Source organism: Notechis scutatus, chromosome 13 (genome assembly GCF_049901735.1).
Source record: "Notechis scutatus isolate UNSWTSFEM ecotype Mainland chromosome 13, rNotScu1.2, whole genome shotgun sequence".
NCBI lineage: Eukaryota > Metazoa > Chordata > Lepidosauria > Squamata > Elapidae > Notechis > Notechis scutatus.
This window is the reverse complement of record NC_142021.1, coordinates 1,549,524-1,563,881: the sequence shown is the minus strand read 5'-3', so window position 1 is coordinate 1,563,881 and position 14,358 is coordinate 1,549,524. Positions and strand designations below refer to the sequence as shown.

The 14,358-nt window shown below is 42.9% G+C and overlaps 1 protein-coding gene across 1 annotated transcript; it reads left to right on the top strand.

Moving 5' to 3' along the window:
• Positions 1-69: 69 nt before the first annotated feature.
• BCL7A (BAF chromatin remodeling complex subunit BCL7A) lies at positions 70-11,540 on the top strand. The gene is made up of 6 exons (XM_026686840.2): positions 70-422; positions 5,232-5,313; positions 6,391-6,487; positions 7,326-7,493; positions 8,562-8,683; positions 9,473-11,540. Exons 1-6 carry the CDS (start codon positions 331-333, stop codon positions 9,545-9,547), a joined length of 636 nt encoding a protein of 211 aa, XP_026542625.1. The 5' UTR covers positions 70-330; the 3' UTR covers positions 9,548-11,540.
• Positions 11,541-14,358: the final 2,818 nt, after the last annotated feature.

Here is a 14,358-nt window from a genome sequence, read left to right as displayed (position 1 = left end):
CACCCCCACCAGCGCGAGCCGGGGCGGGGATCGGCGCCTGCGCGTCGTGTCCCGCGCCTGCGCAGTGCGCTCCGCCCGCCTCTCCCGCCCACCGCCTCGGCTGGCCTCCCTGGCGGCCTCGGGGCCTTTCTTCCCTCCTTCGAGGCGGGGCGGAGCCGGCCGGGAGGCTTCATTGTGCGTCCGGGCGCCGCCGCCGCCAGCCGCCGCCGGGCCTCCCTCTCCTCCTCCTCCTCCAGCTGCTTCTGCCCTTCCTCGTCCCCTCAGCTGCCGAGCAGAGCCGGCGCGCCGGCGCCTCAGTCCGGGTCCCTCCGCCGCCGCCACCTCAGCAGCATGTCGGGCCGGTCGGTGCGGGCCGAGACCCGCAGCCGCGCCAAGGATGATATCAAGCGGGTGATGGCGGCCATCGAGAAAGTGCGCAAATGGTGAGGAAGGGGCTCGGGTGGGGTGGGGGCTCGGGGCGGGGGGGAGTCTCCCCACCACGGAAGACCCCGACCCGCCTCAGAAGGGGCTCTTGTGGGCCTCGGGAGCGGCGACCCGGGGCTCTGGACTACAACTCCCATCGGCCCTTGGCCGGCTGCGAGGGATGATGGGAGTTGAAGTCCTGTTCTCTCCCCACTTTGGAAGCCCGGATTCCGCCTCCCTTTGGGGCGGGAGGGGGGAGGTTTGTTTCTCTGTTCGTGGCCCCCCTCTGAGCCGTTTTTTTGGGGGGGAGGGGATGCCCCCCTCGTGGCATGGCCCCACCCCCACCCTGGCCACGAATCCACGTGGCTTCCCTCTGGTGGGAGCCCCTCCCCTGGCCTCGACCCTCTCTCCTGCCCAGCTGTTGGTCCAAGGGGTCTTGCTCCCTGGGCCCTTCCTGAAGGTGCTGGACAGCACTTGGATGGCCTCTGAAGGACGGAGTAGTCAGGCCACAGGCTCCCCAAGGGTCCCAGTAGAAGAGAAGGCTGAAAGGGCTGTGGGGTCCTTGGTGGTTTTCATGCGGGCGTCTCCTGACTCGGCTAGGTCACATCATCAGTGCTAGAAGGGAGTGGGGCTTTGTGGAGAGGAGGATGAGGAGGACTATGGGGCCCTTAGTGCTCTCTGCGCTTCTTTTCTTGCTGACGTCTCATGACCCGACTGGGTAATATCATCAGTGCTAGAAGGGAGTGGGGTATGTGGAGGATTGTGGGGTCCTTGTTGCTCTTTGAGCTTAGTGGTTTTCTTGCAGACGTTTCATTATCCACCTAGGGAGCATCATCAGTGCAAGGGAATGTAGCGAACCTCACTCCTCTGCACTGATGATATTCCCTAGTTGGGTACCCTGGTTGGGTCATGAAATGTCTGTAAAACAACAACCACAGAACACCAAGGGCCTCACTCTATATAAAGTTGTTTTTTGGGGAGGGTACCGCCCAGCTATATTGGGATATTCTCGGCTGCCGATGCTGAATAGTGAATGTGTGGTTTTCACCACGCAAGACATACTTTGTCATTAAGGTGTGACTTCGCTATGTTCTCTATGAGTTGTCCTGCTTCCTGCCATTGGCGTTCAGGATGCATTTCTCTGGTGTGTCCTGTTCCTTCTCCCACCCCTTTAATTGTTAGCTTAGGATATTCTTTAAAATGTCCAAAGTATTTATGATACAATATTCTTTTGAGAACTGCTTTGTTCTTTTAATTCTGTGCTTCAAGTCAAAACTTGCATTTCTTGTATTGTTCTGTTGATTTAAATTCTGAGCAGAACCAGAAAGAAGCTACTTGAATTTGTCTGATATAATTATATTTTTGTAACTTTGGTAAATCCATCCTTTTTTATTGAATATTTGCAGCATGTAACAATTGCATGCTTTTGAGAAAGGTTGTGTGACTTTTATTGTGGAATTTTGTATGGCATAATTGAACATAATACAGTGAAATGGTTATTCAGACACAGTAAGCAATCATTGTGCAGTTTGGTATTTCTGGATCAGATGACATCTTAAAATGTTCTTCAAGATAAGTTTAAACAACTTCATTCAGTTGCATTATGCCTTTGCACAATCGATTCCAGTTCTTAAATTGCAATTTTTCTAGGTGATTGTTAAAAACAAGCAGATCTTAAAAGAAACACTTTCTCTTACAGAACAATTGATTACAGTTTTTTTAAAAAAAATATATATATAATTTAATCGAGAGAGCAATCTATCTTGCGTTCTGCAAGGAATCAAGATGCTTTCTCGCCCTCCCAATAGAGAAATTTCAAACAAGAAAAACAGACACTCAATGAGCTTATTTAGAAACGAGAGAATTGATGCTTTGCTGGTTTTGCATGGTCCTTGATTCCCCGTGATAAAGGGAAGGAGAAAATACCAATCTTTCTTTCTGCTTAACAAACAAACCAAAACTTTTGGCTAGTGTTTTCAGTTGCTATAGTAACTGAGCAGGTGATCCTAGTATAGTAGCTCATTCCTTCCAAAGGAGATTGTTGATGATCCTGACATTTGAAAAAAATTGTTCAAGCCAGTAATTTCTCTCTCTCTGCAGGGACATTGGATTTATTTCTTCCTAATAAGTCAATCAAACTGTTCAGCTTGTCTTCTTGGAGGACAAAAGACCAGTTATCTGCTTGTAAATGTATAATGATGAATTGATGAGAACATCAATGTTCCAATTTCGGTATTTTTTAGTGGAAATTTTGGCACGAAATTAAAGCTACACCAAATTGCATTGAAAGTCTGTCTGTAGAAATGTGCTATTATGTTAAATAGCACAATAGAAGCCAACTTGTACCAAATATTCCAGGCAATACAAAATGTGATTAAATCAGAACTGAAGAAGCCCATCCTTCAGGTTACTCAGAAATTCAAGCATAAAATTGTGAACAATTTTGATTTCTGAAGTTGTGATATGGCATCATTTCGTTTTCTTACTGGACGTGATGAATTTTAAGTGTTTTCTATGGTGGCTTATATTGATTTCTGTGTGTTTAGACATTTCCACAAGCATAATATAAGTCAGTGTGTACGATTTGCAAGATGAGGTTCAAGCATTGTAAGTGTTAGAATTGCTTGGATCAAAGCTGTATTTAGTTGCAATTAAAATTGCAGAGTGCTTGAGTCTATTTTTTTGTAGGTGATGAATTTTCCATCTGTAATAATTAGAAAAATATTTTAACAATTACAGGTGGAGTAATGAGTTTATGGGTAATTCTTGTTCCCCCTCCAATTATTTTGATCAACTGAGTGGCAACGTAAAAGAGTTGGGGATTGTGCATATGCTAATTTTGTGGGGGGAAATCCTTGGGACTTCCTAATTAGTATAGCTAGAGTTTGGGCTGTTGCCACTATTCCTTATTCACTTGGCAGAAGCAATCCGAGATGCTTCATAGCTCCAGGGTTTGGGCTTTACAGATCCAAAATAAGATGATTGTTTCATAATTCCAGTCATTCCCAGGGGGAAAGTTAAAGGCAATGGGTTTGAAAACAATACTGTATAACAGACAGCCTTCGTGGGAAATATTTATATCTGGCAGCAGTTCACTTATCTGAAAATTTAGGAACCAACAAACCATAAATTTTCTCATGTATTTTTTCTCAGTACCCTTCTACATGCTGATTGACAAAGCATGTGGTTTGATTACTTATGATGGTGTATCAAGATCATTCTTTAAACTCTGATTGAACAGACCTAACTCCTCCTAAGCACCTAAAATTCATTTTAGACACTTACTTTAAACACTTGTCTATAGTGTATTTTGAATTAAAACGTGTGACAGAATATTCCTGTTAAATACAGAAAACTACGGTCTGTATCATATATAAGGCAGAAATCCAGTTTGAAGAAGAAAGCCCTAATGCCTGTTTTGTCCTCTTCTAAAATGGAGCTTAAGATTTGTGTAATACCTGACACATTGCAACCATCAACAGGGAAATTTAATTTAAAATGAGCTGTGGGCTGGTCATGATGACATGCTTTTGTTTGGCATCATCTCAGACAAAAATGATGCAGGCTTTGCTTCGTATGCATAACCTGGAAGCCTGAAATATTGAAGCTTAGGACTTTACCACTGGTGGTCTAGGAAGTTGCTGAAGACCCGAAAAATGAAGTGATTGAATGTGTTAATAATGTTCTTCCATGGTGACTGGAAAACATACTGAGTGAATGCTGGCAACTTTGGATACCCAGAAGATTCAGCGGCCAATGTTTCTTTGAAATGTTGGATGGCTTGCTGTGTTTGCTTTAGATCAACTGTTGAGAGCAGATATGTTGCTTCCTTTCTTGAACTTCTGCTGTTATGAGAATTAGGAAGGCTTTCAGCAAAGTGGCTTCTTCAACACTAATCTAGCCCAACCTCTGGTTGAATCCTACAGATTTGCTGTGTCGTCTTCATGGGGCTTGGTTAGATGAAGATTTTGGGGTCTTTTGGAAGGCATTCTGTAGAGATTTCTTCTGGATCAGTGTGCATTTCTGGAGCTAAGTTTAGGGGGGCAGGGTGGTGCTGTACAGCCTTCTGTTTGCCAGATGGCTCTTTCCCCCTTTATTAGATTTATCTGCTTAGCACATAGTGAAATGGGAATGTGAAGTCCTATCTTGCAAAAAAAATTTTTTTACCCAATGTAGATGCTGATTGGGCATATTTTGAAACATGTAAGTCTGATAATATACCAATATATCATCCGCAAACCCAACTGTACTGGGGAAGCTGTGTATTTAAATCCTGTTAAAAGATCATGTTTAATATCTGATTAAATAATATTGATGTGAGTGGTAGTCTGATCCAGGAAATTAGAAATCCTTAGCATTGTCTGTTAACATGTTTACATAAGAGATGTTTACCACGATTCACCTTGCTCCAGAGGTGAAAAATTGCTTTTATAAAGCAGAGCTGCTTGCATTAATGCACCTCTAATCTCCGAATTAGTATTTCAACAATACTGCTGCTGTAGGTGATCTCTTAGAAAGACTCAGAAGTCCCTGATGCACTCTTTGTTGCTTCCTTCATTTTCCTGGATCAAAGAAATGTCCTTGAGTCTCATTTATTGGTCTTTGACAAAACCAAATAGTGTGGAAAGAAAAAGGTAATTTAAAAAGAGATGTAGCTCCTTTTAAGCAATATATATATTTGCAATTTAAATCCCTCCTGCTTTATGTCCTGTTTGCCTGCCCCTGTAGGTGTGAGACTTATTCTGTGCCTTCTCTTTGTTGCCTGTGTTTTGCACAGAGGCTTTGAGACCATCCATGTAACCAATATTTATAATTTTGCCACCTTCCAGGGAGAAGAAATGGGTGACAGTTGGCGACACATCCCTTAGGATCTACAAATGGGTGCCAATAACAGAGCCCAAAGTAGATGACGTAAGTATTTCATGATACCCCATTAGTATGAAAGTTTAGAGAAAATGATTATTTTGCCATCGTAAATAACAGTGTGTTTGAATGTTAAACATCCTTTCCTAAAACCTTTGTCTTGGCAGTGAGCCCTCAGTTCTCTTGATAGCAAAGGCCTTAGGAAAAGATTTCCTCTCCCCTTGTGGGAAGCCACACTTTTCAGCTCACCCTCAGCCTCTTGGGAATTGCCGATTACATCATATGAAAGAGTTCAGCAACACCTGTCTTTACAGTTACCTTAGAACAGTAAACATTACCGTGCACCTAGGCGCAGCTGTTGTGCTTTCACCCCTCTTGCCTGCAGAGGTGCCCTCAAAGCGGACATCCTCGGGGCCTGTCATTTGGCCATCTGCCTCTGATTTTGATGCCGTTCGCCCAACCCTCCTGCTCCTGTTTCTGAGCTCCCTTTCGATCGTCTGGGTTTTCTTTCCGCTCAGCAGGCTCGGTATATTGAGAGCGCGGTGCAGCTGGCACTTTCTCCTAGGAGACCAATTACGTCACCTTCTAATTGAAAGTGCTGCATCCTTTTTCATCCGTGGTTTCTCTCCCCCCCCACAACGGATGCTATTGTCTTTCTCTGCTGCCTTATCTTTTGTAATGGTGCTGGGGGTGGGTGGGCAGAAGCTGGCCCTTACGCATCCAGCAAGGTTTGTGGTTCTTTGTTGACCCAGTTACTATCACGACTAGCGTGGATATGAATAAGTGGTATTAAGACCAGTGGACAAGACTTAACACAAAGTCAGCCCATCCTTCAGATTGTATCGCCATGTATAAAAACTTGCGAATGTCGTAAAATGAAGATGTAGAAAGAAACATAAGTAGGGGGGTATTTTTTGAAGCTGTGTAATGATGATACACTTTAAAAAAAAAAAAAAAAAGTTCCACCTTTCTGTTTCAAATCAAGTTTAAAAAGGCAGACAAAGTAGCCAGCCACAAGGTGGCTTAGACCAGCCCAAGAGTGACAGTTTGGAGGCTCAGACTTCATGGAAAAGGCCTCACTTTCAGTGTAGCCCAAACTTACCGTCTTCCTCTCCCGCCTCTCAGAAAGCCAAGAACAAGAAAAAGGGCAAAGATGAAAAGTGCGGTTCTGAGGTGACGACCCCAGAAAACAGCTCGTCCCCTGGGATGATGGATATGCACGGTGAGTGGGGGCGGGGGGGGACATGACTGCTGATGCCAGCCAGCATGATGGGGACACTAAGCCTGCCTCAGGAGCAATCTTAGGTTTAGCTTTGAAGAGCAGCAACTGACAAGGGGCAGAGTAAAAAGGCACCACTGAGGCCAACAAGTCTGCTGATGATTATGGCACTTTATTTTTCCATAGTGAGGTAATCCAAAGAAGCTGTTTATATAAACTAATAAATAAACATAGACTTTTATTTGGTCTTTTATGTAAATCTGTATCCCTGCTGATTTCATTTTGGGCCCTTTTAAAAATAAAGTTTTCCAAATTTTCATGTCATCTAAGAGGCTGCTTTGAGATCCGGGGTGCCTATGTCCCTGGGAAGCCTCCAGTCTGATAAAGTTGAACCTGAAAAATTAAGATCTTTCTCCCTCCTGAAGCATGTGTTTAACGTTTAAAGTGAATCATTACGTGTTGCCATGGTTACCCTCCGTTGAATCTGTAATTTTCCCACTCTTGGATGTCTCTCTGAGAGGACAAATGGGTGCAGTGGTAGCTTTTCTTAGCCTCGTTTGGCAAGTGCCTGAGTGGATACTGTGCTGTCAGCAGTTGTGCCCTGGACAATTTTCTTATCAGGGCTAACCTGTTGGACTTCAGCTTCTGTAATCAAGCACTCTGGGCACTGAATGGCCCCGCATTTCTCCTTTAGTCACGCAAATTTGTGAAAGGCAGATTTGCGTGGCGCTCAGCCGGGTATTTATTTCGGCAAGTGTTGGGTTGAAACCTCATCCCCTGGATTTCGGTGCGTGCTGATCTTCAGCCTCTTTCCCTGAGCCAATTGCTCTTCTGTTTGCAGACGACAATAGCAACCAGAGCTCTATAGCTGATGCTTCCCCCATAAAGCAGGAGAACAGCAGCAACTCGAGTCCTGTGCCCGAGCAAAACTCAGCAGGGCAGGTAGACGGTCCTGGCTCCAAGTCGGACGATACTCCGACGGATGCAAAAGAAGAAGCTGGCTCAGAAGGTAACGATGGGGCTCCTGGGACTGTTTTCCTACAAAGAGGTTGGTAGACAGGCCGCTCTACGTTTTGTAGATGATCACCTCTTGGTGTTAACTCCCTACCCTTTAAAAGCATCCCTCACCTTCCTCCCACACCGGAAACCGGTTCTCCATTTAATGCCTTCTTTATTCTTAAGAGACAACTGGTCGACCCTTGTGTCCTTCATCAATTGACTCACGGAAATTGCATCTCCTGAGCCACTGGTTGAGATCAAATATTGGTTGTCCCTCTGACAATTACTTAGTTATCAGGTTGAAGAGCAAGCTGGACTTTTAAGGCCGGGAAATTTATTAAAAATGGAGTTTCACAACAGCTCTTTTCTCAACCATGGCAACTTTACCAAGCAGTTTCATTTTCTTTTTCCTCCAAAAAATCTTGAAAGACACAACAGGAACTTTGTCCAGCATACAAATTTGTCATTATTATTGGGACTTTGAATTCTGGATCACAAATTACCAGCTTGAAAAGGAGTTACATTCACACCTTGCATCTCTCCTTCTCCCCACAAATTATTTGTGACACAGAAACACTGTCCAAATGTTTCCAAAGGGTTCTAAATCGCATTGGTTATCTTTCGCATTGTCTAAATTAAAATACTATACCTCCCTCTAGTGGTGGATCAAAAGTCTTTAATCAGCTGAATTCTATATAGTTCTGCTTTTTTTTTTTAAAAAAAAAAATCTGGTTAAGGAAGAAGTTCTGTGAGCATTTATATTAGATGAAAAGTACAGCTTCAGCCTTTCAATTAAAAGTTATTTTAAATTAAGAACCTCTTTTTAAAGTGCTTAGCGCTTGCCATTGGTAATTTTTGTTTCTCCCTTGTCCTGTAAAAAAGGAATCTTTAGAATAATAAGTACCTGTAATCTTCAAGAACGAAGCAAAAGGGTCCGTCTTCAGAACTGCAGTGGCAATAAAACTCCTCAACCAAGTTATCTTTAATGCCTCTTCAATCCGGTGATAGAAGAAGCAAATTGAAAGCACCAGAAGGTCGAACGATTTGAGAGCTGTTTTCTTGACATTTTTTCCCCCAGATGCATCTGATGAACAGAATTCACAGTCTTCAATGGAGAATTCCATCAATAGTTCAGAGAAAGTTGAAACAGAGCCTTCAGCGGAAAATGACACAACCACAGAGACATCTAAAAACTCTCAGGTAATGAAAAAGAAAATCCCTCCTCGTTTTTATCCTGCTTTTCTGCGTCTCTTGTTTCAAAGTTAAACTGTAATTCTAAATTCATGGAAGCCTGAGACAACCTGGTTTTCCTGACCCACTGATTAAGATCAAATATTTCTTGCCCTTCTGACAATTCCTTAGCTATGAGGATGGCTGGGGAATTCTGGGAGTTGAAGTCCACTCATCTTAAAAGTAGCCAAGGTTGGGAAACACTGGATTAGAGCATGCTCTATTTCCTAATATTGAGTGTTAAAAAAAAAACTGGAAAGATTAGTTAGGGCAGTCATCTGGGAGAGAACCAATTTTGATCAGTTAGTTTTCTTCATTTTAAAATTCTAATAAGAAAGAAATGAAAATTGGATTAAGAATATAGGGATGAAGTATTTTTCTTTTCTTTCAAATCTTTAAACATGGTACTAGCAACTGTAGTACAAGAAATGTATAACCCTTTGGATTGTTCATAGCCGACGTGGAGTGTAAGTTTCAAGGATGTTCTTTTGATACACTTTGCAAGATTTCTTTAAATACCCATTGTGATATAGGGAAAAGCCACACAAATAGCTGTGCACAATGATCTTCCCATGTGATATTGTACAGAAATAAATCCTGCAATTTGGAAAATTATAAAATTAATTGTGGTCACACCCTTTTAATAGTGGTGTTATTTATTTATTTTTGTCCTGAAATACAAAAAATAATTCGGTTGATTTTATTCGTTGCTAATGCTAATACTCCCCCCCCCCCTTTTCTCTCTTTCCCTGCATTAAGGACTCTGAAGGAGTGCCACCTCCTAAAAAGATGAAAGTGGAGGCTCCCTCTCAACAAAATATGGATGAAATATAAACTTTAGATTTTTCCTGGGCGGTTTTTATGTAAAGGTACATCAGTGGGCTAAATTGTCGAACAACCGTACATAAGCATCTTCTCTTGGACAAGGAGGGGACTCCTTTAAACTTTTCCAAGTTACCAGGCGAAAATCCAAGGAAAACCAAGCAAACGTTTAATCTCTTCAGACACTGAAAACTTTTTTTTTTCCCCTGTGAAGCAAAACTGTTGAGCATTTAAGTTACTGTCTCTGAAATGGTTAGAGTAAACACTCAGGAGGGGTCGACGCACTGTTTCTAATGTCAGAATTACAATTATGCTGCTGATGTATTTTTTTTCCCCATTCTCTATTTAACATTATAAGATATTTAAGAATGGTACAGGTCAGGTATTCTCTTCACATGTGAAGTTCACTGTTCTGATGTGATGTCTCTTGTTTTGGGGTTTGGTTTTTTTTTTTTTTTTTGTGTGTGTGTGTGTGTGTGCCTTGTGTCCCAAAATGGAAAACAAAAGCAAAGCAAGGCTAATTTTGCAATTTCTCCTTTGCAAAGTGGCCTGTTTGTACAATGCCATACAAAATGTGTTCCGTTGTTGTTTTTTTAAAACAAATATTCTGGTGCTTACTGTCCTGATAAGAGATAACGAGAGAAATTAAGAAGCCATTTTCACAGTTGGAGGACGGGTGGATCCTCACCAATGATGCTTGATTTTCCTGTACCTCCAGGGCTCACTTCCTTTTTTGAATGCAACGTTTCAAGGATAAATTTTCTTAAATAAGTAAACCTCTCCTGCACGCTATCTTGTGTGCCTCCCAAACTTTCTTGCTTTACAGACTTTTCGTAGTGGAATAATGCGTCTACAAGGCTGCCCGATGTAGCCTTCTTAAAATTGGTCGACTGGTTTCTGATGTTCACTTAAATTAGGGTTTATTTGGTTACAAAGGCAAATTATGCGTTTTAAGTGCTTGAATCCTTCTTGTGGCTTCGTTACAAATGGATGCACGCTGAATGGCAGGTGCAAATTTTGAATGGATCTATTCTCCAATCATTTTTAAAGATTGAACTGGATTTCACTGTTTTGTTCTTTCACGGGATGTTGACCGTTGTCCAACATTTGTGTACTTGAGGCTCCTTTGTCTCAGGATCTGCTTGTAAATACGGCTTTGTGATTTTCGGAATCTCTCGTTCAAGCAGCTGTGTCCCCTGCACACTTGACTTGGCCACAGAAGCTGGTTTAATAGCAGCTGAAAAGGGCAGAACGACTTATACATTTGGGGTGCTTTTATGCCAGTTACCGGGGGGCAAAAATCTTGTGAAATCAACGGATCTCCAGTCGCAGCAGATTTGCACTTTGTCATTTTCCAATGGGGCTACGTTGCGGCTGGACTTGCTTGATCACCCACAGTGCTTTGCACACTTAAGGCCTGGATAAGCGCCTACAGCATCTTTGGGTAAGTGGGAATATTCTCTGCCTGTAGGAGAAATGCTTACAAAAAGTAAAAGGCGGCAAATGAGAACAAATGACTTTCGTCAGGGCAACTATCAAACAGTTACGCCTAGCTTGCTATGAAATTAGTGGGTGGCTTTTTTTAAAATAAGCTTCCAATCCAGACACTTCCCTTAATAATTGCTCGTTTGAAAAATACGTATTTCTGATTTCTCCGACGGTGAAAATGGCTTTAGTTTTGACTACTGTATTGCATTTGCAAATTATGAAGAAGAAAAAAAAAAGGGTTGGGCGAAGTGAAGGTGTCAATTCTGGCCTTCCATCAAATGTTTGTAGAGGCGTTAACTGCATAGAAAGAGGCCATGCATTCAAATTTGGGGAGATCTTCTCATTTTTGTGTTGAAATAAATATTTGCATCTCATCAAAATTAAATTTTTCTTGCAAATTATTCATGGCAGCAGTGTGCTCCTTAGAAAGTCTCTTTGTGCCTGGATCACAGATTCATTAACTATCCGAAAGAGACATTATTATTTGCACAATATACAGAATTAAATGCTAAAGTGATACGTTTTTTTTCCCCCTTTTCTCTCATTGGTGTATCTGCTTCAGACATGGCGATGACTGGTATGGACATGACATCCATGTTTAACCAGGGTTTGTGGGGGTTTTCTTGGGGGGACATGTCAACTGATCTATGAAATAGACAAATATATTTTTTTGAACTTAAAAGAAAAAAATATTAAAAAATTATGTAGCTTTTAACTGATCCCTCCAACGGTCCATGGCTCTGAAACCACCCTGTCCAATAGGCGCTGTCTATAGAAGCTTCGATTTTTGTGGTTGTGCTTTGATGATGTTTTTTTTTTTTTTTACAGTTTCCAAGGAAGCGAATAGGCTTTTTTTAAATTTCAAAGCTGAATCCTGTACTTAAAATGGATAAAGGATATATAGATATATAGATATAAGAATAGCACTAAAATACCTCAACTCTTTCATTTGGTAGAAAAGATCTATTGGCATTGCTGACATTTTGATAAACTTAGTGATAAAACTGGCTCCTTGATCTCTCCCCTGGCCCATTGCGTCTGATTTTCCATGAACTTTAGATGGAATTCTGCAGCAGGGGGAAAAAAAATGCTCAGGAGTTGAACTTTGAAAGCAAAGCGCTCATTTTGTCTTTCCAAGGCTCAGAAAAAAGAAAAAAAAATCAACCCAAACCCAGAGCCCTCAATTGGGCGATTTGAATCTCCACCCCCAACACAGGCAGCCGGGCGGAGGCTGAGAGAATTGAGAAAATTGTACGAATTATTCCTGTTACTGTCTGTGCGTGCACCATTGGAACAGCTGGGGAGGGAAGGGGCGGGGTGGGGTGGGGATGATAACATAGACCAGATATGCAGAATTGTACAATGGGGTCTAGGTTGTGCTTTGTGTTTTATTTCGAAGTGCCTAATAAGACAAATAGGCCCTTCGGTAGCGCAGCTTCTTAACGCTTTGAACCCCTTGGAAGGTTTAGCGTTGAGAACCAGCTGTTCGGGGGGGGCACGGGGGGGCGGGTTGGGAAGGTCCCAGATCCAGCTTCTGGGTCTGCCTTTATTGGGACGCAGTTCCAGCAGCTGGTTTTGATTGCGTATCCTAAGTGGTGGGAAATAATTGAGATTTGGCATCACAGTGACTGGGAATTCTCATGTGAACAGCAGAGTCCTCCGCCAGGCCTGCGGAGTGTGTGTGTGTGTGTGTGTGTGAAATTGTGCAGCCCCCACCGTATCCCAACATTAGTCAGAAACATAGCTTCCTAGCTTATATTCTGGTCATTTGTCCCTCGAAAAGCAGGTAGACATAATACTAGCAAGGTAAATGAACTGATTTGGATTCTAGATGGAAGCTATACGAGCAGGCAGGTTGTTGTTTTTATATATACATACTGTTCGTTTCTGAAATTCATAACATTTTGGGGAAGAATTGTTAAAACATTCCAAAGGAAAAAAAAAAGTGCGGGCACTTTAAGAACAACGAATAACCAGGCAGCCTAAGAATTGCTGGCTTGATGGGTGGGTGGGAGATGGGTGCCACAAGGGGCTAGCTTCCTTTCCCCCGAAACATGGATATTTCTTCATACAGTATCTCAAGGCCCGCTAGCAAGGTGTAAAGAATTTTGTGGGTTTCATTTTTTTCCTCCTTTTTCATTTTTTTTAAACACCTAATCGTTTTCCCTACCCCCACCCCACATCTCCAATGATTTTGTGTGTGTTGTACAGCAATATAATTTTTTTCCACTTATTTATTCCATCGGTAGCTATGGTTTGTACAATGTACAATGATTTCATTTAGAAAAATAAAAAAAACCTTAAACTTCCGACACCACAGCGTGTGACGCTTTTTCATTACGACCGTGGTCGGGTTCGCTTCCGGCATCGAGCTTGGGAAAAAGTGGGCTCCCTTTTGGGGACGGAGTTTCCCCCCCCCTCCGTGGGTCAGAGTTTTCTCGTGATCATTTATTTAATTATATGGGGGGGGGGGGGGCTTTCTGCAAAATTTCTGCCCTTGAATAATCGTAAATCCTTTTGTGAGATTGCTCCCAGTGACGATTCCACCGAAATAAGAGTTGTGTGTGAAATATCTTGCTCTGCTTTGCTCTTAAACCTGTAGAATTTTGGGGGCCTGGGGAGGGGGCCTTGCAGGAGGAGGGTTGCTTTTCTGGAAACCTGGGCAGGGTCCCCTTTTTGCACAGCGGGACTTGAGGCAAAACGGGGAGCGTAGAAAACTTTAGATCAGCACTTCTCCACCTCTTTGATCTGAGAATCCCTTTGCATTCTTGAGAATGAGGGAGGAGACACCCCCCCCCAAATATGGGTTCTCTCAGTAGGTATTGCATTGGAAATAAAAAAATAGACAAATGTTTAATAAAAATCACTTTTGGGGGGGGGCCTCGCAGAGTCTTGGGTGTCCCCAGGGCCACATTTTGCAAACCGCTGCTTTAGTCAACCTAGAGAACCAGCTAAGATTGAGGGGCTTCACAGCTAAAGGATCCTCCAGAGCGGAAAAGCTTTCACTCGGCAGCCCCCTCCTCAGTTTTCAGGGGGGCCAGGGGGACCCCGAGCTGGGCTGCAGAGAGGTTGAGATATATAAACCTCCGTGGAGTTTGGGGGTCCTTTATTTGCCCAATGGGGGAGGCTGTGCTTGCCCCCCCCAACTGGTCTTTTGGGGTGGGGGGGCTTTGCCTCCAAGTCTGGCCCCTGCAGGGGAGTCTGAAGAGCCCGAAATGGATCCCTTGTGTGGCACTGTGTGTGTGTGGATCTGTCTTTGTGTCTGTGTGTGTTTGTGTTTTGTATCTATCTCACTGTGTCTATGTGTATTTCTATCTGTGTGTTTTGTGTATCTG